The following is a 26109-nucleotide window of genomic DNA, read 5'->3' as shown; positions in this document are numbered from 1 at the left end:
CCAAAGTAACTCATCCTTAAAAAGATTAATAGCCCATCTGATAGCCTATGTTTGGCAGTGTGAAGGAACCGTGAGATTTTTCATGGGAGAGACGTTTTACACCACAGCAGATTGTTTCTTTCCGGGCAGGTCTGCTGTTGGTGGCAGTTTGGGAACCATGAGCAGCTGAAGAAAAAAACCCTTTTTTTCCTTAAGCATATGCAAGATACTTATCAAGAACTGCAACACTGACTAAAATCCCATGATCTGTTACCCTTTGTGCGAGTTGGGTAAAAGGAGGAAAGTGCTCGAGAGGGGGAGGGGGTTTGCTTTAATTTCTTGTTATTTCTCTTTACTTTTAATTCTATTAGTAATAAAACTCTTTCTTTGTACTGCAACTGCTTAAGTTTTGTGCCTGCTTTGCTTTCTCCTAATTCTTACCTCACAGAGGGGAAATGAGTAAGTAATGGATATTTTGACCCAAAACCACAACACTTAATTGGTGTTTCCACCCAGTTTATGAACTGAATCCACTACAACATTCAATACCAGTCATATTACAAGTATATTCACCATCAACATTAAATTGAAGCTATATTGGAAAAAAATCAAAACCCAACTTAGAAGCCCAACTTTCTTCTCAGTACTCAAATAACCACAAACTTGTAATATCACTCACCAAGCCATATTATTTATACTAACATTCCCAACATCATCAGATATCTATTTTCAGACAGATAACCTGGAGCCATGAAAATTAAAGCCCTATCAGGCTCACGAGCGTTAAACCTGTGGATTTCTGGCCTTCAACAACTCCTGTATGAGGAAGAAACGTAAGACTTTTCCTCCCCATTAACACTGAAGAGTCAGCATTGCCAAGGATGGGTGATAATGCTTCCTCCTAGGCAGCACCTACAGCCAAAATATAGCAGGGCTGCCTGTTAAGTCCTTTCTGATGTTATGGATCAAATGTACAAGATTACGGCCATTAAGCTCTGTCAGCAAGACAACATTCTACTTTAAGGAGGAAAAGCCAGCATGATCGAGCAGCAAGAGGTCAGTTAGGGAATCTCTAACAGTTCTGGATTTGCTCAAGGTCTTCCACAGCAATACAGATTTGGGCAACCACCAAATTGGTAAAATACAACAGAATTTCAGTCATTTTTTTCACTATGTACATTCATCATCAGACCAGAACAATTCTTTGAAAATGAGGATCCTTAAGAAACAAGTCCTTAAGAAAGACAAAAAATAATCTTGTAGAATTAAATGACTTATGGTATGACCTAAAATATGGAAGGCTTAGTAGCAGGATATTTTGTTTCTAGATGGCAGTATTTCTCATTTTGAGAAATATTCAATCAAGCATGGCTAAAACAAGCAGTGTCCCATCGGATTCAGCAGCCAATAAAAAGCTATTAATTTCAGCCTAATGTCCAGTAAAAGTAATTAATTTGACAATACATAATTGCAACAGAAGTTTTCAATGCCAAATACAGCAACATGGTTTTGGCACCCTGCTAAAGCAGCAAAATAACTGCTAATAACCAGTTATTTGGCATTGGGCAAGAGTAGAAAGAGCATAGGAGTATGAAGGAAAAACATGAGAAATAAATGTATCACCCTTTATGTGACTAGTTTTAAACTTACCAAACCTCTACAACAAATCTCAAAAGGTACTGGAAGGAAAATCTACTCTGCCCATCTTAAGTCCCTCTGGATTTAGAAAATATTAAATGCAGGAAGCTATGCTTTCGAAGCTTGTGTTTGTTTTATTTTAATTGAAGCTTCATCTAAAGGTACAGCCAGTTGGAAAAACTGATTAGCTCTGTGTGGGATGGACAAAACCTTCATGATAGATATTGGTTGATTTAATTTAAAAAAAAAAAAAAAAAGGCAGTAGCTAAAAATTTCTGCACAGTTGGTCACTGGCAAGTTACAGAGATTGAGCAGGAAAAAGTACTTTATTGTGTAGGCTAAAAGGAAAGAAAATAAACAGGACAGCTTCATTGGACAACATGGTTTCACATTTAGGAATAAATCTATGTTGTTTATGTAAATTGCACACAAGTATTAGAGAAGGGGTGGTACAGAGGGCTGACAGCATTCACTTTAGGTAGAGTAGACCATCTATTTTATTGCATTACATAAGGTTCGGTTGCAAAACCCATTAAAGTCAACTAACTCTTCATTTACGTGAATTGTCTTTGAATTTGACCCAGAATTTAAACAGCATGACTACTTGCTTTGTAAGCACAAGGTCTGAAAAAATTCCAGTTTGCAGATGAGATTTCCCATGTTGGAGTTGAACCACACTGACAAAATAAATGACTCTGCACATTGCATCTCATTTGTTGCAGAAAATATTCTTACTCTTACCTGCACATTTTCTTCTGTAACTTGAATTTCAGCAGTGTAAATATAATCAATAAGCATCCTTAGAGTCCAGCCATCAACTTCCTTTATTCGAACTTTTTTTGCTCGGCTTTCACTCATCTCACCTACAAATACAGTTTATTAGTCAAGTAAATAAGACAGAAATACAGCACAAATGTAGAAGTTTAATAGCAGCAGAAATTATGTCTATGAACAGTTGTGACAGTAGAAAAACTTCAATAATAATAATTCAATTTCTTTCTTTCCTTCCTTTTTCCAGTGAGAAAGGAAGATTTTGTTGTTACCATCATGCAAATGCTACCTCGGTTAATACTTTTAGTGCAGGTGACCTATTTTTTCCAGTGTACAGTATCAGGAAAATATTGTTACCAGACCTAAATAAGACACTTCAAATGCATACAAAAACATTTTGCTGGGAAAGCAAGCTATTAAAATACTCTAGCTTTATTAATTTCTGAATTGAAGGAGCATACCAAACATGGTCTGGAGTAAATTTATTTAAATAAGAAAAGTTATATCCCCACAGAAGAATTAACATACATATTTCTTTGCTTGCCTATTTATTATTCCCTTAGCAATTTCACCTCTTTTACAGATCCAATTTAACAGCTCAAACTCAAGCTAAGATAAAATGGTAAGCAAGGGAAAACTTGCTGGATCTCATTTTGTGGAGGCTGACATGTTGGCCATATGCCACAACCAATCTTCATAGAAAGGCCTGCAAAGTAACTTCCACCTTCCAAAATATGATGTTTCTCAAAGTGCAGTATCTTCTTTATGGCTGAAATAATTATCCAAATATATATTTTGAAGTAATGGCTATAATGTTCTTCATGACTTCCAGATCAGGTCATTCCAGATCTTTAAACCCTCCTGCACTGACTCACTGAGAAACAAAACATGAACTACAAAAGTTGTGTTGAAAGATATATAAAATTTGACTTTGGAAGAATATATCCCAATCTCTGAATACGTTAGTTTCTTATTCTTCTATGTTGGATATTATTTCTTTCCCTTAGGCACAGGCATCAGTGATATAATAAATTTAATGTATACAACAAGAAAAACAGACAGGATGGAGAAGTGAACAAGAACATGCTAACCACAGCTGGTATTTTCTTATGAAGTCATACACATTTTCACTGTTTGTTACCCTCAGGTCTCTAGGGTTGCTGTCAAACAATGCATTTTACCCAGTGCTTTCAGCAAAGGGATCATCACAGAGGAAATCTGTTACCATGCCTTTATTCGTGCCTTTTTTTGAGCTGAAGGGTAAAGCATGGCATTGCAAATCAACCCTTTAAGTGACAAGAAGTTCAAAAGACCATCAAAAACCAGCAAAATCCAGCCCCCACAGAACTTTCTTCTTTCACCTGCACTTCTGAGACATTCCCCTACACCTTTGAAGGATGACTGCAGTACATTCCCTGCAGAGCTCTGTATTCCAAGTTTCTGCTTCTAGTTTGACACAGATTAAACCTATTGATCTTCAGAGCATGTAAGCTGCAACTTATTTATTATGCAAGCTGCTGTGGAGGTGGTCCTTTGGGAAAACTGTGTGTGTGGGAAAGCAGATTTTGATATTCTGCAAGCACATTAGGTTTGTTTTCAGATTTTGTGTCAAGGCTTTTAGAGTCATGGATAGGCACCTTCTCTGTTTAAAAACCAAGCCCAGAATAAAAAAACAAAAAACTCTAAACAAGAAAAAAAAACCCAAAACAAAAAGCCCCACACCCAAACAACAACAACAACAAACCACCCACCAAAAATAACACCAAAAATACTTGCTTCCAACTTTCATGTGAAACAGACATGAAATCTTACACCACTCGAGATCAATTCATATCTGTTTGATAGATCATATAGAGGAAACCATAGATGCACTCAGTAGGCAGTCTCAGTCTAGAATTCAACCTGCTGAAGAACTCAGTTTATGACTAGGAAGCGGCACCACCATGTCTCCACAGAGTTCTTAACGACAGGAAAGCATATTGTGAGCAGAAAGAAAGCACTGAGCTGATCCAACCTCCCAAGCAGCAAAGCATCAGCTGAGTTGAAGATACTAAAGGGGCTACCTACAAAGCTTCTGTGGTTCCCCACAAAGTAATGAAAATAAGGCTTTTTTCTTATTTTTTTTTTACCCAAGGATTTTACAAATTGAGAATGGAAGCAAAGAGAGCAGGTAAATCCCTAAGGATAACTGCCATTGCAGAAAAGAAAATTAAACTCAGGTCACCCGTGTCTGAAGTCAGGCCTTACAGCCACTGAAGAGTCACTTCTCTCATGTTTTATAATCAATTCCCCTAAACATTTAAGTAGATTTAAACCATATTTCTAAATAATTCCACTGTATAAGAAGAAATATTCCTAGTAACATAGATTAAACGGCAGGGACTTTCTTCCCCCCTCTCCCCATTAGGGCTACCATTACAAGTACAAATGGGGAAAAGGGAAAAAAAAACAGGCAGAGAGTTTGAACCCAGTTAATGCCATTTCCCAGCCTGCACTGCAGTAATACTTAATGACTCAGAGAATGATAGAATCAACCTGCAAATACACGTCTACATATAAGCTTTTTATTTCTAGTCAAGAAGTAACTTTAAAGCATAAGAGTGCAATTTTTTTACTGTCTTTTCAGTCCGTGTTTTATTCTGGATGGAGGAAGATACTTTTCCATTTGGTTGTGGCTGGTTAAGGGATGAAATTTGCTTATTTGAACTTGCAGATTACTGGATGAGAATAAAAATTCACCTAAGAAGTGTGAATTCCGGGCTTCACGGAGAGAACAGTTACAATGAACTTCAGGATTTTTTGTGTGGGGAATGGCTGAAATGCACCAATACCACAGCTAGGCTGTGCTGTAAGCAGCCTATAAGCCTAGTATAAAATCTGTGGGTAACTCCTAAAGCCACAGCTGAATTCTATTTAAGCTCCCACCAATTTGGTTTACTAACTACACAAACTTTGCCACAGATATGTTACTTAAACACTTCACACCCATTACTCAAGTGAGCGTTCCCACCCTCCTGCACCACTGGGGCTAAAGAACACCTACATTTAAGAACATATAAGAAGTTAAAAATTTTAAAAGGGACTGAAGCAAGGGAAGAGAAGATTCCAGTAGTTCTATCTGGAGAGCAGCTACAGACACTGCTGCCCTGGCACTCTGAATGGGTAATAAACTTCTCCACAGGAAGGGCAGTCAGGGCAAGCAGAAATGTCTTAATCACAGAAAGCATAATAAAAAGCTATACTCTGAGTAAAGACTATATTCAGTGTGACAGTCAACAACAGTTAATCTTTAATACAGAACTAATATAAGAGGCTTGCATTTCTCTGCTACTAAGGTGATGAAAAGGAACTGTAGAAGCAGCTTTTTTCATTCTAATTTTGTAGACAGCAGTAAAAATTAAGAAGGAATTTATCAGTCACCCAGAATGTTTGTCTCAACCACAAATGCAAACTTAAAAAACTACTTGAGAAAGAGATACTTAATTTTACAAGCAACTTCAAAGCATTTTTGTGTGACTCCACTTCTAGCCTTGATTATGTCAAAATATAAAATCAAGAATTATCAGCTCCTTCCACAGAACACAACAGTATTTCAAATTTCATCCATCTTGTTGCATACAATTAAAATTATTAAAACACCGATCTGTTTCCATATGGGCAGGCCAAGAGTCACATTTCTACCTCCATCTGAGCTGGTGGTCAGAAGCAATTCATTACAGAGAAGTCTTTGAATTTCAGACAGTTGACAGTAACTACAAAGCTGGCATGAGATTTGAGGAGGAATAGACAAAACCTCAGAAGTTAATTTTAACACACATTTAGCAGCATTCTTACTTTGACACTGAATTTCATATTATTTCAATGTGATTTGTAACCATGATGGAATTAAACCCACAGCACATGAATTTCAGCTGGAGGCTCCCATGAACCTATCTTAGCCTTGCAAGCCCTCAGCATTCCTGCTCTAGCAGTAAAGCAGTAACTTGGCCAGCATGGAGTGAGCAGAAGTAGAATCAAGCCTGTACAGAACAGTAGTGGCAATGATGCAGAGTACATGTCATGGAGAATTACCCTAAAAATACTGAAACATGCACTCCAGCTACAGGCTGCCAAAGCCACAGAAAGCTTTCATATCTACTAACAGCCTAGAGCACTCATGGTCTGAAGAACGTAGCAGCAAGTAGTTTTTAAAGGACAAAATTTACTCCAAAATTCACATGAAAGTTATTTTAACCTTCTTACTAGAGGCTTAAAAGGTATATCAACTTGTCTATTCCTGGCTTAGTTAACATCTAATTTGTTAATTAAGGAGACTTTTTAAAGCATTCATCATGCTAACAAAGACTAAGTTGACAGTATGTCCTTAGACTGCAAAAAAAAAAAAAAATCATTAAGAATACCAAATGTTCCTATTGGCTTATCTAAAAATCAAATCAGATCCTAAAAAGCAAAAGTAATGAAATTTTATGCTTTATACAGTTAGACTGGATTACAACATAGTAAGTATTGAAGCATTTGGTACCTGTAAACATGGCATGGAAGTAGGGGCTGCAGGCGGCTAACACAACTCTATGCGCTGCAATTTCCATGTCTTCAGCTACTATCGTCACATCACACAGCAAGTTTTGACTATTTAGAAATATCAGAGAAGGCAATTTCACGTAAGTGAACTACAACAGAAAAGTATATCATATCACACACTATTTCTTTTCCCATGCCATCAAAAGAAGCAGGCAGACAATGTTGATGAAGTATTGTTTTTAAATGTGTTACACAACCACATAGCTATTACTCAATCAGATTACGGATGGTGCTTGGGTACACAAAATTATCTCAAAATCAAACAACTGAATTGTGATTCATTGCACAGAAGTTTACTGCATTGAATAACCATAATTTCTATCAGCCCAATTTATAAATATTCTCTCTGGAAGTCTGGGCCCCTTTGAACAACTATGATAGAAAAAAACCAGAATTTAATAAACATAAGCACTAAAAAAATTACATAAGAAATAAGGCTTTACAGACAACAAAGAATCCAAACTTCAACTGAGATGTCTGTGTCCCATTACACTGGAAACTCATGCCTACTTAATTGTTCAAATCCGCTACTCGATCTTCTCTGTATTTACTGTTTCCAAGTATTTTTCATATTCAGCCCATGCACACAATAGCAATTATTTTTTCCAGTCTGAGCAGTTTAGAATTTATTATGGTTAACTTCATATCTTGCCTGACTTTGTATCTTCATTACATTCATTTGCATTCTTGTCCTTTGTGACTGTAATACATATTTCCTCCGTGTTCAGTTGCAATAAAGTAGCATCTCATTTATAACCATTCCTAACACAGGTGTTTCTAATGCAGTTTACAGCTATTGGCCATACCTCTTCCACTTAAGTACACACTTAAATAACATGTGTACTCTTTATAATCCAATTTTCTAGACTGAAAGAGGAGAGGGTGGAAAAAAAAAGAAAACACACCACAACATCAAAAGGCTGCAATTTCACAGCATCTAAATAGCCATAGTTACAGTTGCCTTTTATTTCCTGTTCATGCTAGCACTGTCCCTGCGGAGGTGGTATGCAATCCACAAAACTCTGAGCCACTGCAACAGAGGAAAGAGGGGAAAAGTATGACGTAACAGAACATATTCCTTAGGGATGGAGCTAGAGCCATACACCAATCCAGTGATTTCTATTCTCAGTACTTTCAAAAAGATAAATTTTTACCTTTCCTGAATACATATTAAAGATTTTTAGATAGTTTGCAACTACCACACTGAGTTGTATCAAAGACAGGCGAGCAGTTGCATTTTGCTAGGACAGAACTAAGAGCTCTCAGGCAAACTGCTCAGATATTCACATCAGTTCAAAAGAAAACTCTGTGATCTCTCAGTTCTGCAATCATCCAATTTTTATGAGCCCAGACTCAAGTAAGGTGGCTTTGTGGAGGTCACACACCAAAAAATTTTGGTGGCCACAGCTAACCTTTGGGGTCATAATGCAATCCTGGCATAACATTATCTTTCTGCTTTCAACTTTTAATACCTACAGCAACTATCTAAATCTCGTAGGTTTAGCCTGCAATACGGTCATTATCAAAAAATATGTACAATATAAGGTAATGCCCATACCAGATGAAACACACAATTCACAGGACCTTGAAAAAACCATTACATTTATTATAAAAAAATGGAAACAGAAAGCTACACATAAAAGAGCATCAGATACCCAGCTTTATCACACACCTGCACCTATCCTGACATCAGGAACAAAAAGTTTTATACTTAGTTACACAGAAATACTAAAGATAACAATGAAGCCAGAAGCAACAGAATTACAGCAATGCACGGCTAGGGTTAACTAATTATATTGCACATATATAGACCACGTAACATCTCTAGTCTGGAACTGCATGAATGCTCTGCATTACTAAAAGCTGACAAGCTACGAAACTACTGAAGATAAGAGCTTATAAACTTAATCATGTACTCTGCTGCAAGCATCTTGTGGCTTCCACAGCAACTCAGCACCTTCATTTCATGAGGGCACATCAATTTAGTGTAGAAAAGGTTGTGTTCTGAAGTGGTATTGCACAAATTTGCTTGTATAGAGTGACTGAATGAACAGAGCTGTTGAGGGATACATCATCATGGTATAGAAAATGAGAAATAAGGGCAAGAAAGTATGCATTTAAGAATAACTGAGCAACTGTTTACCAGCTTGCAGGCTATTCTTCATTGGTTCATACAGAGAAAGTTCATTACCTCCATCTTCAAAAGGTTTTTGTTTGTAACAATGAGAATTTTAACAAATATAGGTAACATCAAATTCCATTGTGATAAAATCAAATTATAATAAAGTGAAAAGATAGGTATCAAAGTGTAATTTTCTCATATGTCAAGAATTAATTAGCTATCCTAATGAGTTCTCTACTCAGTGTTGAGGTGATGGTGAGCAATGAAATGACAAAAAATACAAAGAACAAAATTGCTCAAAATTGTCAAAATTTGAAGGCACATAAAAACTCTTTAATGAGCTACTAGAGCCAGGCAACTTGACAGAAGCCCAAAATTTAATATAAACACACAGAATTAAGCATTCAAAACCAAGTGTATTTAAATGCTTAAGCAAATGATTTTTTCACTAGCTATTCACTTCTTGGAGAGTATACCCCTGGCAAATACCTGTTCGTGCTACACTGATGAAAAGAACTGAGATTGGCTACATTTTTTAAGTTGTTTCTAAATCAAAAATATCATTTACTTAATTAATATTAGATCTCTGTTTAGAGCAATGAAGTCTGAAACATTTTTAAGATATTTCTGCTTATTATTTCAAACAAATGAATGCAACTAGAAATGTTTATAATTTTATCTAATTACCACTTACCATCTTAAAAGCTGTACTCATTTCAAATAGTAAACATTCTTGCATTGACCACCTTATTAAATGAGAACTAGCTAAGGTTATATGGCGCAGCTCCTGTTCAAACTTTAAGTATTTATACATGCAAGGCAAAATTACTCAAATTGCTTCTACAGCAATTTGAATTTAGGTAACCATGGAAACTAAAGTATATTCTGAAAATAATCCATGGGCTTCAAAAATGCACTCTGCTGGAAGATGGCAAATCTTTTACTTGCAACACAGTAAAATGCAGGTAAGGTTTCTGCCTTCCGAAACTATCGTAAGATTCATTCTGGGAAACTTTCTCCATCTAAACTCTTGCTCATCCTCAGGAATTCATTGCTACCGACTCTAGCCAGGCTTTGTTATGCTCCTTGAGACACCAAATCTGCTTACTGGGACACTTGAAAAAGCCAAGGGCATAACTTAGGTGAAACAACAAGTGTCAGTCTATGCAGCACATAAAGATTTACCTATACAGAACAGAGAAGATCAAAGGCAGAGGCATACTTTAAAAGGGTATCAGTTGCTGTGTTTCTTTTTGGTGAAGCCTCTCCAATTTTTAATTTTATACAGGAAATAACAAAGAACTACAGGATTTTCACAGCCTCCAGTACTGTCTCTGCTAGAGAAGTATTTTTATTTATTTAATTTCTCCATTGTTGCTGTTAGTTATAGCACTGAATTACTGTCAGTGATAGCTGTGAGTCCTGATTTCCAGAGCTCAGTTGTGAGCTCTAATTACCAGCTGTCACGGTTTCCAACATCACTTCACCTACTCATATGTAAAGTATAAATCAATATGGATGCTAAGAACACCATCAGAACCAGCCTCTCAGTTTTGCTGAAACTGATGGTAGTATCCCTCAAGGTCTTAGAAAACTTTATTGAGAAAAGTTACTTTCAACATTTGATTCAGGAGTTCATCAATTTCTCCCAGAGGGCAGGCAAGTAAATGATAACTAAGAAAATGTACAGTCAGCTGGTTTATACTGTGACCTATGTCTCCAGACTAGAAAATTTTAACATTTTTCTGGTTCACAGCCTACCACGAAAATCAACAACAGGCACACAAAGAGCCTAAGGCTCAACCAGAGTCACTTTTCATCTATACAGGATCAACTACGTACAAAACAGGATCAGTAGCTGTAACTCCTTAAATACAATCTGTACGTATTTTTCAAGTCTCATAAAACTAGTTTTGACTAACTTATCAGGTGCAAAAATATACTGCATACGTTACAGCTATCATCACATGGCTATCATTCAGCTACCACTTTATTGTATATTTAATCCTTCTCATCAGCTATACTTCTGAAATTGTATGTTCTTAATAAACAGACTATTATTATTAACTTCATAAATGCAAATGAAAGTAAAAATGAACTATGGACTCCAGGCAGATGTATATGGTGAAGTAATACCTTCTTAATTCATTCATAACTTTAAAAGCTTTCTTCATGTGCCATGGATTTACTGTAATAGGACAGTGAATTTCGGTGTTATCATCTTTCAGATCCAAGGGCTTCTGATGGCAAAGTTTGGTACATCTGGAAAGAAAAAGTTAAAAAATAAAGTTAATACTTCTGTCTAATCTCCAATGCTGACACTTCTTATTCAGTTCACCTTCATCTTGGGGAGAAGAAGAAGATTTGCACATGAAACTACATCTTTACTCCAAGAAATTTTGGTATCCCTATTACCAAAGGTGTAGGGGAATAGATAGAATTCCTGTGGAAGTAGTAAGTTGGTGACTAACACTAGTGACGTTCACGGAGGCTAACAATAATCTCCACTAAAGAAAACATGAAGATGTTCTGGTTTTGTGAATATTATTTTATTTAGTTGAGAAATACTCTAGAATATTTCCAATAAGCTCTGAAGTGAGGGCAGAATTAAAGTTTGGGGAACTTTTGACCTAGTGCCCACACAGATCAGTGGCAGAATGCAGCAACCATCACTCCAGTCTCTTAATGCCTTTGCTGCCTGTAAAGTAAGAGCTTCTCTCTGCACTTCTACCAGGAACTCACTCACTGTTTCACCCGGCTCCTAGTTCTCCTCTGACAGGAAGACCACACAATGACTACTGTAATTATCCAGGCTTTCCCTAGCAGCAGCATAAGACATGGGTGACTGAAAAAATGTGGGTAGTTCTGTATATTCACTCAATGTTTTGAAAAGCATGATGTACATAAGTGACCAGCCTCTTCATTTTTCTTACTCTCAAAGTCCCACTCCAAATAGCAAGAGAAGAACTAAGCAGTGTGAAAAATCCTTAACTCTAGCTACAATTAATGCTTTCTGTAAGACAGACCCAAGTTCTATAGACACCAACTTCTGTAGAAAAATTATTATATACACTTGTCAGTCACTCAGACTGTCCAAACAGCAAGTGGGCTTTTCATGCCAAACCAAACCAATGAGTTTCCTGTTTACACTCACAATGTTGCTCTTACGAAGCAATCTGTGTTGTTGTGGCACTTAGAAAATGCTTAGCATCTTTATTTTACAGTATTGTAACTGATTCCTGAACCTGTATACTGGCAATAAGCAAAGGTATTTGATGGGGCCACAAACCCTGGTACATCAAAGATCTGATTTCAAATGAAAATTCAACCTTACTAGCATTAGGTAAGCACAGTCAAACTGAACATATTCAGTGACTCACATAATTGCAACCTCTCTTCTACTATACCTGAAACTTTTTAACTGGGCATACCTAAAGAAGTTTAAAAGAAAAAATCCAACAAAAATTTAAGATTTTAACCTAGAACTCTATGTTCTGTGCACTACAATAGTGGAAAGCTAAGGAAATGGCTTTATTTTTCATTATCCCAAAACTAGCTACAAAATCTTGGAGTAAAACAAGATAAAATTGCATCAAATAACAAAGGAATGTAAAAAGTCTCCGTAAAACATTCACTAACCAAGTAACATCCATCCACAGAACTCTAACTACTACCAACTTAACACAGTGTACCATGAAACTGGTATGAATTAGAAGTTTCATACTCAATTTTGAAAATTATACAATTCATTACTGAAAAGGGACAAATAACAAGCAGGAAGTCTGCATCAATCAAAAAAAAAGCCCCAAACAAGTTACATGCTATTCAGCACATACATATGCTACTTCACAGAGGTAAAAAAAGAAAGACATTCTATCTAGCAAACTCCTTTAGACAGGATGTTACTTTTCTACATTATGTGACATATGCTGTAATCAGAATTCCAAAAATTTATAGACAGAAATCAGTGACTGCAGAAAAGATTCAAAACACCAAAGACCAGAAGAGACCCAGCTTTTAATTATACCACCGATTTATCAAGTCCAAGATAGAACACTTTTCATTGCAACTTTCTACATCCCAAAGCAATGCATCTCTATTTATCTGTGTATGTATACAAGCTGTGTACACATCAAATACAGCTATGCAAGGAAAAGAAAAGTGATCGCAGTTGTCCGTAAAGAGCTGCCAAGCAACTTGGATTAAATGGAGGAGTTCCCATGAAGTGTAAATTAATTTGCTGAAGTTTCATTAGCTTGTCACAAAGGATGACTTTGTTTTAAGGTAATGAAGCCTACAAAACCATCAGTCATACACCTTCTGTTTTGGGAAGTGCCAGTCCGCCTGGAGTCTCTCTTACCATTTCACCGGTTGGGTCAGAGCTCTCTGCAACTGGTTTCCTTGGGTTTGTTCTCAAGAACCTCACCCACAGCGTGCCTGAAATCTACCTCCCGAAGGCACAGGATGAAGTTGCACTGAACCGGAGCCTGTGAAAGGACTGAGCCCAGCTGAGGTGCAGCTGGAGATGGCTGCCTGGAGTGCATTGCCTGGGCACTGCCACTAAAAAAGATGCTTAACTAAATAACCAGAAAACCGGGAGTGAGATAAGCACGACTGCTGAGTCAAACAAGGAGTAATTTGGGACCACATATGGAGGAAGCAGAAGGAGTGAGGGGGAGGAGGGAGAAAAAGCCCGCCTGTCCCCACAAGCTGGAAGGCGCACGGGAAGGCGGCGGGGCGGGGGTGCCGGCAGCGCTGCCCGCCCGCGGGAGCGCCCGCTACCCGCGCCACACGGTGCCCGCGGCCGTCACCGCAGCGACACAACTGGGCATCTCCGAACCCGGGCGGCCGCGCTGGCCCGCCGGGCACCGGTTCCGCCACCAGGTCGCCCACACGACCCTCCCGCCGGCGCTGCCCCGCGGCCGGTTCCGAGCGTCCCCCATCCGCGGACACCGCTTCCCCCCCGGCGCCGAGGGGCCCGGCGGGGCCGACCGAGCTGCGGAGCGCCGCGACACCTCCGCCCGCTGCTGCGCCGCCTCAGCCCACGGACCCCACAGCGCTCCGCTCCGTACAGCCGTCCCGGCGGGCTCCGGGCGCCCGCCTGCCTCCCCGCCCGCCCCGCCGCCGCCGCCGCCGCCGCACTCACACGGGCGGCAGCAGCATCTCCATCGCGGCTCCGCTCGGGCTTCCTCCGTGCAACGCGGGCGCGGCAAGCTGCCGCCAGCACCATGCCAGCTGCGCTGCCCCGCCGCAGGTGCGGGGAGCGGCTGAGCCCGCCTGGCCGAGCCCCCGCCGCCGCCGGGAGCCGCCGGCGCTGCCGCTTCCGGGTGCCCGCCCGCGGGAGGGCGCGGCGGGGACGGGCCGCTGTGCGCAGGCGCGGCGGCAGCGGCCGGCCCGGCCCGGCCCGCGTGGTCTCTGCGGCGATGGCGGCGAGGGCTGCGGTAGCCGCGGTGCGCAGGGGCCGCCTCGCTGGAGCCTTCCGCCCTGGCCTCGGGATTTTAGGAGGAGGCTGAGACAGCGCTGCCCTTGCCGAAAGAAGCGTGGCCTTCGAGTGGGATGAGCCAGGGTCTAGCGCCCAAGTGCGTGTCTCGTGCTTCTCAGGAAAGCCGTGGCTCAGGGCAGGGCCGGAGAGCGACACCCCGAGCTGCCCTGCGCAGCGACGCGTCCCGGGGAGCGCCCGGGTTAGGCTGTCCGCAGCACCAGGAAGGATGGCTTGGAGCGCTCGCGTGGGGACACACAGGTGCTCTGTCCCAGGGTAAAAAAAAAAAAAATATATAAAGCGGTCCCAGATCTCCTCAGTGAGAAAATCCACCAGCAGGTGCATGCCATGAGGGCCACGGGCATCTTCTTCGCCAGCCAAGGTCCGACACCAGCTCGAGCTGGGGCCGAACGGAAGAGCCAAAGTGCATCGGGACAGAGGAGTTGAAAAGGCCCTAGTTGCTTGTGACCGGCTGGATCTCATCGGCTTTTATTTGATCAAGTCCAGCAGGAACCCTGCCACTCAAAACAGCTGGCCTCCTGTCTTTAGCAAACGTTGCTGACATTGATCATTAAGTACTTGAGTTGTGTGTTAGTGTTTGCTGAAGTAGCCTCTGTGATGCAAAATGGCAAAAAGAAAAACGAACAAGGATCTGTTTCAAACGTGTCTTTGTAAACAGCACTAATTCAAGCAATGATCCAGAATACTACATTTAGCAACTTCTGACTTGGGGCATTAGAGAAGAATTTACTGCATTTAAACCTCTGTAAATTACTTCCAAATCTTTGAAGATTGTGTAGTGGAAAATGGGTTTAGCAAGCTGAACACAATTCAGGTATTTAAGTAAAATTAAAATGCTTCTTCACTGGAGCAAGAGATTTTAAATTGGAATAGTATCTCTAAATTAACAAATCTACTAATAACTGACCAACACTATTTTTGTAAGAGTGAGAAGAGTTTGAGGACAGCATATTTCAAGTAGGAGGCAAAACAAAATGGCAAGTGTGTTTTGGGTGAAGAATATTATAGATGGATACTGAAAGCCTTCACCAGTGTTTCTAATAAAATCACTGGCTATTAAAACTATATGTATTTTAATCTATAATTTTCATCTTTGCTAATCTCCAATAATACTCCTCACTTGGAAAATGCCATTTTAATTTTCTCAGTTTACCAATCGTCTTTCACTACAATGATGTTTGATTTGGGAACACTTCAAAATTTTTCCAATGGGTTTCCACTGGAGGTTTTTCTAAATTAAATAAACATAGTTGGCAGTGCCTGTTTTTATGAAGTGTGTGCTTTGTAACTGCTGAATTTGTCTCTTCTCAAGAGACAACTAGATTTGCCTCTGGGTTGTATTGGAGAAGACAAGGTACTTGTTAAAGATTTAAATACACAACAAAACCTGCTTGCAGGGAAGTCTGCTCCAAAGGAGCCAGCCAGCAATAATGCTCTCTGAAATAGGGGGTTGAAATTCAGCTGGCTCCACGTAGCATAGCATCACTGAGGTCTGAGTTCATAAGTAGATGTGGCCTGATTAGGTCTGAGAGTTGATGATGACTGTCACATCACACTTCCAGGTTTCTATAACTTAGACTAAACTCTTTGACATGTCACTTTGTAAGACAAGGATCCCAATTTCTACTGATCCATAAGACCTAAGTGAATTCTACTGTGTTATGTTTAAGGATCCACACGAGACTATTGTAAACTTGTGAGCTGGTCTGTAAGCTGAGGGGCTTTGTATACACTATTTGCATATAAATCCTGCAAGCAGGTAGGCAGCTGCAGATTCTGCCCCATGCTAACACAGCAGAACTGTTTAGCAACATTGTTGTGGTTTAACCCCAGCCAGCAGCCAAGCCCCAGGCAGCCACTCGCTCACTCCCCCAACAGTAGGATTGGGGACAAAATCAGGAGGGTAAAAGGTAGAGAATTTATGGGTTGAGATTAAGACAGTTTAACAGGGAAAGCAAAAGCTGCACACACAAGCAAATCAAAATTAAGGAATTAATTCATTGCTTCCCATGGGCAGGCAGGTGTGGAGCCATCTCCAGGAGAGCAGGGCCCCATCATGTGTAATGGTTACTTGGGAAGACAAACACCATCACTCCAAATATCCTCCCCTTCCTCCTTCTTCTCCCACTCTATATATTGACCATGATGTCATGTGGTGTGGGAATGTCCCTTTGGTCAGTTGGGGTCACCTGTCCAGGCTGTGTCTCCTCCCAGCCTCCCATGCACCCCCAACTTCCTCACCAGTGTGGCAAAATGAAAAGCAGAAAAGGCCTTGGCTCTGTGTAAGCCCTGCTCAGAAATAACAAGAACATCTCTATGTTATCAACTCTGTTCAGCACAAATCCAAAACATAGCCCCATGCCAGCCGCTGTGAAGAAAATTAACTCTACCCTAGCCAAAAACAGCACAAACATTTATTCTTTAATGAACCTTAAGCGTTTCCAACCTGTGACTTCTCTCATTTTCTTGCAGTGTTGTTTTGGCTGCAGAGCCAAATGTTCAACATTAGTTCAGTTAAATTTTGTGGTGCAGAGCATCAGAAAGAAACAAATAGGGCAAAGTTCTATTTTTTTTTCCTGAAAATTATGTCTTTGTAATTCAATAATTTCAAAAGGAATCATAAAGAGTGGAAGCAAAAAACTACTTCATCCAAACTACATTATGTGGTTATGGCAAAACAACTTGTATCTCTAACCATGAGAAAACCCATCCTTTAAATACAACGTCTGTATTTTTATGGGATTCTGCTTGATCCAATACCTCTTCTTAGAAAAGAACTTTCAGAGAAAAAACTTATTTATGTATGTCTGTGGGTGTATGTATGTAGTTTTGAAAGGAAATGGGCTATGTATCTTATCTATGATGAAACAGATGTCATTTTTGTTGATGCTGCAGCAATTCGAATTACTGCATTTACTGAGAAAATTCCCTGTCATGTTTCAGGCTGTGCCTATAATAACTCAGCACTTTCCCACTTGTTTTAGTGAGTTACAAAGGAGTGTGGCCAACACTTAGGATCACATGATTCTTCAGATCTATTGACACTAGAAGTACTTTACTGATACAGAAACCTCGAGACTATCCATCAGTGAATTACATCCAGTGAAAATGAAGTTATGCTAGCAGAGCTCTGCTTGCTAGCAAGATAGTCCCACAAGTTACACAGTCCTACAAATAGAATAACTAATCCTGGTAAAAGTCAGTGTGACTGCAGACATACGTGGTGTTTTATTAGCACCTTCAAGGGATCATGCATTATGCTGACGTGGTCATGTCAGAAGAAATCTGGTTTAGGTTTAGCCACAGAAGACACTGATGTAAGTTCTTACTTATTTTTAATTGACAAACATAGGTTAGGAAGACATCTCCAAAAAGGACAAAAAATAAGGTGGTAAGAACATTTACTCTTGTTTAAGATATTAGAAGTCATAGCTTCTGAAGGATTTGGGTAGAATGCTTATGAGGACATGCTGCTGAGGCTGGGATTCTTTCCATGACCAGGGAAGAGGAAAGGAGGGGGGCTAGATTTGAATACTTAAGTACCTCTCTGTACTCCTATTACTTCAAAAAGAAAAACAGTGTGCTTCTTCACTTTGTTAGCTGTTAGGTTATCCATGTTTGTATCTTCCTGAACTGAGTTGTGAGTATGTTATGTACAAAATCTATGTAAAAATAAGTATGCATTTATCAAAAATACATGAGGGCACACAGGCATTTTTTCTCCAGTACATTTCACCCCCAGTAACATTACCATCCAGCAGCAGACCTTTATACAACCCAGGCCCCTGTATCTAAACAAATCCACAAGGACCTTTCTGGAATTCATGACAGGACTTAGGTTCAACATAGACATTAGCTACTACTACATTCTTTTGTCTACGACACTAGCACTAATATCAGCATTAATCCAGCATTGCCTAATCTTAAAAGGCCTCACTCTAGTGGAAGAAACTCCTTTTTCTTGCTTCAGAAGCATGGAATATTTAAAGTTTCAGGGAACCATTGAGCTAAGGACATGAATGCAGTTGAGAAGAATTACACTGAAAAGTAATGTGAAAAGGAAATGCAAGAAAGTGCATGCAGCAGACTGAGAAAGGGACCAGATTGCAGAGGAATATGTACTGGAGAGTAGGCAGAGAGAGAAAAAATAAAACATGTAAATTGGGATTGTGAAATGAGGAATAGCAAAGCAGCTGCTATCAAAGAGAAATTGTACTGTGACCAAAATCACTTCAATACAATTATGCATGGATGAAAATATTTAGTCATTTCTAGCATTTATTCTCCTGTGTGAACAATTGCTGGAGCACTAAGAATGGCACATACTTAATGAAAATAGGTAAAGGGATAAGATTTATTCTGTAAAATTCATGGACCTTATGATGATGATGATGATTAATATTAGCAACTAAGAACTGGTTTTTCAGTGTTCAAAACCAGATATAGCATAATTTCCAAAAGGACTTGATATGACACACAGTCTAGTAAACAGACTTTAAGTACTCTAATCCTATTTCTGGAAAAGAAGGGCCACATAAAAAGCAAATATTATGATGCTTTTGAATTCTACTTGATGGAGAAGCCAGGTCCCTGTGGTCAGTGCTGTGTTCCTGCTAGATTACAGCTTCCAAAAGGAAGTCCTAGCTCAAGTAAGAGTTACGAATGCAGGCAAATGTAGGTCATGGCTATGATTCATATTTGTACTGGAAACTACAAAGATGCAAAGTAGATGTCTTGATGAGCAGATCTAAGGCCCAGTGCTGCAAAGGTTTGGATTGCAAAGGTTTGGATATAGTGTATCCCTGAGATGACTGTGAAAGAGTCACTTTCTCATACCTGCAGACTTGTGTTGCTTCCTGTACACTGGATAAGGCAGTCAGGTCTCTTTACTGAGTGGGTTCCATTCACTGAACCAGAAGAAAGCCCATCAAAAATTATCAGATTTCACCTTGTAGCCATGTGATCACTTAGACATGATGCAAAGGTAGCGACAGAAACCTGCAGCAAGGATGTCTTGGGAAAAGTCAGACCATCCCAATCAGCAACATGCAAAGCTGATGAGAAGTTTCACCCTCAACACAGAATTATACACTACTGAAATAAGTTATGCTCTATTATTGTGTACAGTCTACACCAGAAAACAAAAATGGACTTATTTGCAACATTTAGTTTTTAGCAAACAATATGTCATAAGGAGTCATTGGGGTTTTTCTGGATTATTTTACTTTATAAGAATGTAGAAAATACTTTTTTTTATTGTTATGTTCTGTCATACTTGTTTAACTTGTCAAAACATTGTTTTCTTGAAAAAATGAAGCAAAAGTCATTTTTTTCACAGATAATAACTGTAAGGTATAATACTATATCTGCTAGATGCAAGCCCATCAAAGTCTGTATACTTCTCCTCCATCATATTCCCCACTCTAACAGCAATATTGTGAGATAGTCCTAACCAGGTCAATCAACCAACACGCCCCTTTCTCAGAAAAAGCCGGCTACAGCTCATTAATTAAAATTACATTTAAACAACTGATGTACTGCCATCTAGTGCTTCCTGAATGCGCGACGAGACAGAGAGATGGACTCGTTTCAGTAGTCGTGGGTATCCAGGATTGACCTATTGCAAACCAACAGTTAAAATCATCAATTTCCTGTAGTCATGCTCATTGTGAGCTTACCTAAGAACAGTAATTGGGAGCAATTTGCATTGTGAAAAGTGACATAGTATGCTGAAGGCATCAATCTGAATATTTACTGTTTCATATGCATATAAACAAGACAAGAGGAACAGTATTTGCAGAGTCTATATTGCTTGAGGGAACTTTCAGTGAAAATGAAAAATGCTGTAGACTGGGAAAAAGCAAGTGGGATATACCCCACACATAGTACAGATTCTTTTGTTGTACAAAGAGGCAATAAATTCAAAGACATTAAAATATTAACATGTTATATTCAGGGAGGCATAGCAATAACAATCACATAGGTCTAGTTACTGCACATAATTTTGCAGAGAGGTTGTTCATAGAAAGTGAAAAGCATATCATGCTGCTGTTCCAGAAATTGAGTAAATCTTCATTTAGAATAACCTTTTCTGTGTGTGTAAGGAAGACTAGAAGTACTGCAAACTTGTTGTTTAATAAAATAGCTCAGGATCAGTACTTGTAACTATGCAGAAAATCTATTAAAATTGGACTCACAGTAAACAGAAAAAAATGAAGGGAAAATTTAAATCAAAGGTAAAAGTATGAAAAGGTTTATTCCAATAATTCTGGTACAAGCAGGTGCTCATAGAATGAGTAATTTATTATTGTGTTCCTGGAGTAGAATTTTTACTGGTATCAAGGACAGTCCTTTGCCAATATTTCTATGCAAAAGAATATTGGGATCCGGACTAATATACTGAGGTAAAAAAAAAAAAATAGGTAACTTCAGAACTTAAAATATTCAAAAGAGTATTTGTTGGAATATTAATATTTAACCATACAGCCCAAAAAGTTAGTTTACACAAACTAGTTCTTGACAAGTTCATTTTAAGATTTTCAGACAAACTAATCAGAAAACTGAGAAAGAAGTGTGTGTGTGTGGGGGGAGAAACGAACTACTTTTTCCTTGAAATTTCATCTTCTGTCTTTACTTCAATTTTATCAGTAGTTTTCCTGAAGTAATTATCTTAAATATTCCCATTTTTTAATGAAAATCATCATAGAAAATATGTACTCTAAACTCAAATACTTTCAGGAAAAGCTCTGTGTGTCCCTTTATATAGTTCAAATAAATGCTTGTCATATTGTGACAGCCTTATAACAGAATGTAAACAGAACTGTGATTTTGAAAAATCAGAAGAAAGTGAAAGAAAATTACTCTGCAGAGGGAGGACTCTTCACTCTGCAAATTAGGTATTTTCTTAAGTGTTAAACCATTTAAAACTCAAACTCATCTTTAGCACAAAGTAAGATACATTGTGATACTTAATTCTGGACTTTTATACCTCTAATGTATATTTCTAAAAATAGATATGAAATTGAAAAGTTGTATCCTTTCTTTAACCTCAATTTATTTTCTTTTTACTATATCTGGGAAATCAGTAAAATTTTAAAAAGTAGACAAGAGTGTCCATTCTGTTTTTCACCCTTTTTCTCTTTGCTATTATTTTGTTCTTTGTCTCATCTGCATAAAGCAGTCAAAAATCTCTCTCTACAGCTGTATTATCTATCTGTTTTCATCAGTCCTATCTCTAGACTTCATTATGGACATGTAAGACATTTTGCCAAATGATTTGTACTATTAGATTAGCTGAAGTAACCCATGGCCACAGTTAAGCCTCCAGCATTCAAACTTGTACATTAATTGGTGAAAGGCTGAAAGAGTTTTTCTCAATACCAGTGATGCATTCTTCTCTTTTCAATAGCTTGCATTTAACGGCCACAGAATTCTTAATGGGCATTTTACTTAGGAAGGAAAAGCTGCATAGCAAGTGGCAGTTTTTGATTACATGATTACTATGTATAAATAGTCCTGTGCTGCTCAACACAGAAAGTTTACGCTTGCATGATGTGAAAATCTGAAACTATACGTGGCGTGAAACGTTTCTTTGTATTAAACATATTCAGCAGTGAACTGTTTTTTTTAACCTCCATGGGATTTAAAAAACTTACAGAAGCTTGAAAAAAAAAATGAGTACTTCTGAAGTGACTGTAATGTTAGGCTAGAACATAGACTGCACTTACTGCAGTTTGGCTTTCAGGACTATTACAACCAATTCATGCAAATAAAATTTTCTACTGTTATTTTTACCTTTTCACTTCCCATTTGTATTTTTAGTAATTCTGGGATCTGTCACAATCCCATATTCTCAGAGCAGAGACTGTATTCTTTACATAGAGTTAAATACAGTTTAAGCACTAATTGTACTTGTAGTATGAAAAAGAAACAGTAATAATAATTATATCTTATAGTTGAATGTGAAAAAGTTTGTGAGCCAAATCCTGTTTCCATTCATGCCAAATTTTAAGTGAAACTGAGGGGAAGAAAAGTAGATATTACGCCTCTTTGTGAGGATACAGTTGTGACACCTAGTCCCCAAATATTGTAATTATTATTGGTATGGCAAAGGTAATGCCTAAGTAGAGCATTTGCTCCTGTGTATCTAATGTCTAAGCAGAGCTTTCCCTAAGGGCAGCATACCATTGTTGGGCCATACCACATCTTTTTATCTTACATTTATCAGATACCTTCTGATTATTGATGGACTTGCAGTGGAAATAATTTAAGAATAGACTTTTTTAGTCTATCCAGCATTAGAACATCCTTCAGGAGCCAGACTTTCAAGTTTGTGTACACTAAAGTGACAGTGTCTGCAAAATTTGATGGAAGATGGAACAGGAATTGAGAAGAGAATCTTTATTAAAACCTATCTACAGTACTAAAAGCTCTCACTATAAAAAAATACTGTGAATCTAGTAATTAAAATGATATATCAAAACCAAAACAAAGGTTGGGTGATCTAGTAGAACAAGAGTGGACTACTACTGTAAAGATTACATACATGTTTTAGGTAAACCAGTTGAAACTGGCAGTCACATACTTCTAAATATGTTAACTGGTGTTGTATACAGTAAGTATTTATGCACCTGAAATATTTAAACTTGTAATTTTTTCCCTAACTGCGCTCTTCAGTAATCCATTGAGAACTCTTCATTTTCCATTCAGTAGAAACAAGGTTTACAATTGTATATAAAATTATACCTATTCAAATGAGTGCTAATAAATGTAAACTTACTGTGACCTTAGGATTCTAAAATTCTAGTTAGCAGAATTTGTTCTTTTGATTTTATCTTAAACACTTGTGTAATGGCATGTCTCTCACACACTGCATATGTGTATTCAAGACATTGAATAGAGGTGTTTTGTAAGTATACTGCACTTTGTAGTAATGGATTATACGGTAGACCAAATTTCTAAATCTCCTAATAAACAGAGATTATTAGAAAATTATCTTTGAACAAGCATAGAGAAATAGCGACTACCTAGAAGCAATTGTGTTCACTTTTTAAATAGCACCGTGCTGATACAATGTATTACATATCTGAAGAAAAAAGCTAAAAGCAAGATTACAGCTAGCCTATAGTATTTTATAGACAGGCAGCAGAAGGAGTACTTCCACAACCTATATTACTATGCTGATGAAAAAAGGTAGTTACTTAAAGTTATGTATCTGAGTGATGAATCAAATTCCTGACTTTAGCTTTCTTGGTTTGTAACACTGTGAGCAACTATTCTAAATGGCTTCATTTTTTTTTTCTTTAAATGTCCTTCTCGTCTACTGTTTCCTCTCAAATATCATCGTTGCCAAATTCAGAATCCAAACTCCCGTGATTAAAGGACAAAAAGGTGCCTGCATTCATGTAAGGAAACCAACAAAATGTGAGGAAATGAGACATAAATGTGCTGTTGGTCATAAATGAAAACAATAGTAGCTAAGCAACATGAGGTGATATGTGAATTTTTGTGAAAGACTTCTTTTTATTGGTGGGGTTTTTTTTGTTAATTCTTAAAAAAAAATGCTATTTTAATTAGCTTTTAAAATAAATGGGTATGAAATATTTTTAATCAATATAAATGTATTTATAGTAAAAAAAAAATCCTAGCCATCGTCATTAGCTGGCATTGTTATTAGCTGCCTGTCTGTGGGACTAGGTACAACACACTACACACTAGCATTTCTGGTTATTCCAGAACAGACACAGTTGCTCCTTGCAAAACAAACAGAAGGTAAAGACTTCATGCTTTTCAGGCTGAGGAAAAGCTCAGGCAAAGGCCCTGTGCAGGTAAGTTGTATAGTCATACAAAGGAACAGGAAGTTCTGGCAGTCACACAGCATCTTCGTAGAAATTGCACAATCAAGTCGCAGACTGATCTATTGAACCACCCTGAATAACTCTGATGATTATTAGATCTGTGTAGGTATCAAGCACACCTGCTAAGGTACCTACTTGGCAAGGCAAACACCTTACAAAAGTAATGCTAATTACCTGAAAAGCAACCAGCAAGTTGTGGCCTCGCTTCACTGTCGCTGAAGACTTTTGTCCTCTGCTTGCTGATCCGTGGGATTTGTCTTCTTGTCAGAAATGAAAACAAAAAAAAGAGGAAGCACATTAAGGAGGAGGAAAAAGGAACATTTAGGTGGAGAAACTGGAATAGAGCATGCTCTTATCACAGGAGCTGGACTTTATCTTAGTCAAACCAGCAAGTTTAAGGCTTCTTTTTAATTTATGACAGTTGTCTAGTTCATTAAATGTGCTTATCTGTATAAAACAAGAACAAATGAATGCAAGTGATGAATGTAAATGTTCTGGATGGGAGGTTTCAGTTGAGTATTTTTTCTAGAAAAAGATAGCCAAGAAAAGTCACAGAAACTGAGATAAAAAACTTGGAACTTCTTTGAAGCAGCTCATACCTCAAGAGCAGTTTTCACCCCTTGGCACTTCGACGTGTTTTCAAGAGCGGTAGAGCCACTGCAGCTGTTCAGGGTGACAGTCCTGGCTTCTCCTAAATAATACACATAGAACAATTACAACCTGGAGAGGAAACAATCTTGCTTGTCTTTCAGATCCCAGTTACAGCTTTGATCCTCTTCAGAGTCCTCACTAGCATTAGCTGAAGGTTACAGGATGTTCATATAGAACAAACAGAAGGTTAAGAAACATTAGCAGATGAGCAGAGCACACAACAGATAATAAATATGATGCTTTGGAAGTTCATACTTTGCACATGCTTGAGCACTGTGTCATTCTGATCCTTCCCATTTCAGAAAGGTTATAGCTGAAAAATATCAGAGAGGCTAACAAAGATTGCCAAAGAATAACTGAGCACAACTAAGTGGTTGAGGAGTATCCGTTATACACAAGGCCGTCAATGTCAGCAAGACAGAGATCCGTAAAGTGAGTAGTCTGGACACTGTGAGTGGCCACAGTCTGTCTCAGTGTGATCACAAAGGGTTAAAAAATTAAATTAGCAAGGACACGTTTTAAAGAAAACGTGTTTCTTCACAAAATATACAACTGGGCCAGAAATATCTTAGAAAACTTACAAAGTGCCTTATGCATGCTAGAACTTTTCGTGATTTGAAGGGGCAACCCGGTCCACTGGAAACAGTAACTAGCTGCATAGACTCCATCTTTTCCTCAAGAAGTCCCTGCAAGACCAATTGGGGATGGGAAAATACTCTGCACTGCAAGCTGACAGCAACACTACGCTGCCTTTACCCCCACACTTTGGCCAACCATCTGCTGCTGGGGTACTTTCGCCTCCCAGCGCTGCCTCCCGAGACACGGCCCCGCAAGGACACCAGTCCGGAGCCTGCTGTAAGTGGTCCTCGTTTTGAATTCAGTCGCGGGCTGCCGAGAGAGCAGCACCGAGCATGGCCACGGGACAGCGCGGCACCCGAGGGCGGGCTGGGGGCACGGAGCTGTGCCGTGGCGGCGGGCCGGGAGCGGAGGCGGAGGCGGAGGCCCCTCCG

The 26109-nt window shown here is 38.9% G+C and overlaps 1 protein-coding gene and 1 long non-coding RNA gene across 5 annotated transcripts in view; both read right to left on the bottom strand.

The window, feature by feature from the left end:
* KLHL2 (kelch like family member 2) overlaps positions 1–14413 on the bottom strand; it is a 57170-nt gene extending 42757 nt beyond the window's left edge. For 3 of the 4 annotated variants that reach the window (XR_011150687.1, XM_069013625.1, XM_069013626.1), the window contains exons 1-4: positions 14238–14413; positions 11228–11353; positions 6911–7017; positions 2359–2480 (exon numbers count right to left, since the gene is read on the bottom strand). Coding sequence is in view for 3 of the 4 variants with exons in the window: in XM_069013625.1 (XP_068869726.1) it covers positions 2359–2480; positions 6911–7017; positions 11228–11353; positions 14238–14260 (378 nt within the window). In the remaining variant the exon portion in view is untranslated. Of the gene's footprint in view, positions 1–2358; positions 2481–6910; positions 7018–11227; positions 11354–14237 lie in introns of those variants that run through there. The other variant, XM_069013627.1, reaches the window with a different exon arrangement.
* A 5333-nt stretch (positions 14414–19746) lies between these two features.
* Positions 19747–26045, bottom strand: LOC138109036 (uncharacterized). The gene is made up of 4 exons (XR_011150223.1): positions 25681–26045; positions 25048–25139; positions 24623–24705; positions 19747–20208 (listed from the first exon to the last, which is right to left on the bottom strand). It is a non-coding gene; the product is annotated as an uncharacterized lncRNA (long non-coding RNA).
* Between the last annotated feature and the right edge of the window lie 64 nt (positions 26046–26109).

This window comes from Aphelocoma coerulescens, chromosome 4 (assembly GCF_041296385.1).
Source record: "Aphelocoma coerulescens isolate FSJ_1873_10779 chromosome 4, UR_Acoe_1.0, whole genome shotgun sequence".
Lineage (NCBI taxonomy): Eukaryota > Metazoa > Chordata > Aves > Passeriformes > Corvidae > Aphelocoma > Aphelocoma coerulescens.
The sequence above is the reverse complement of the archived record's forward strand: the minus strand, read 5'-3'. Positions and strand labels throughout refer to the sequence as shown.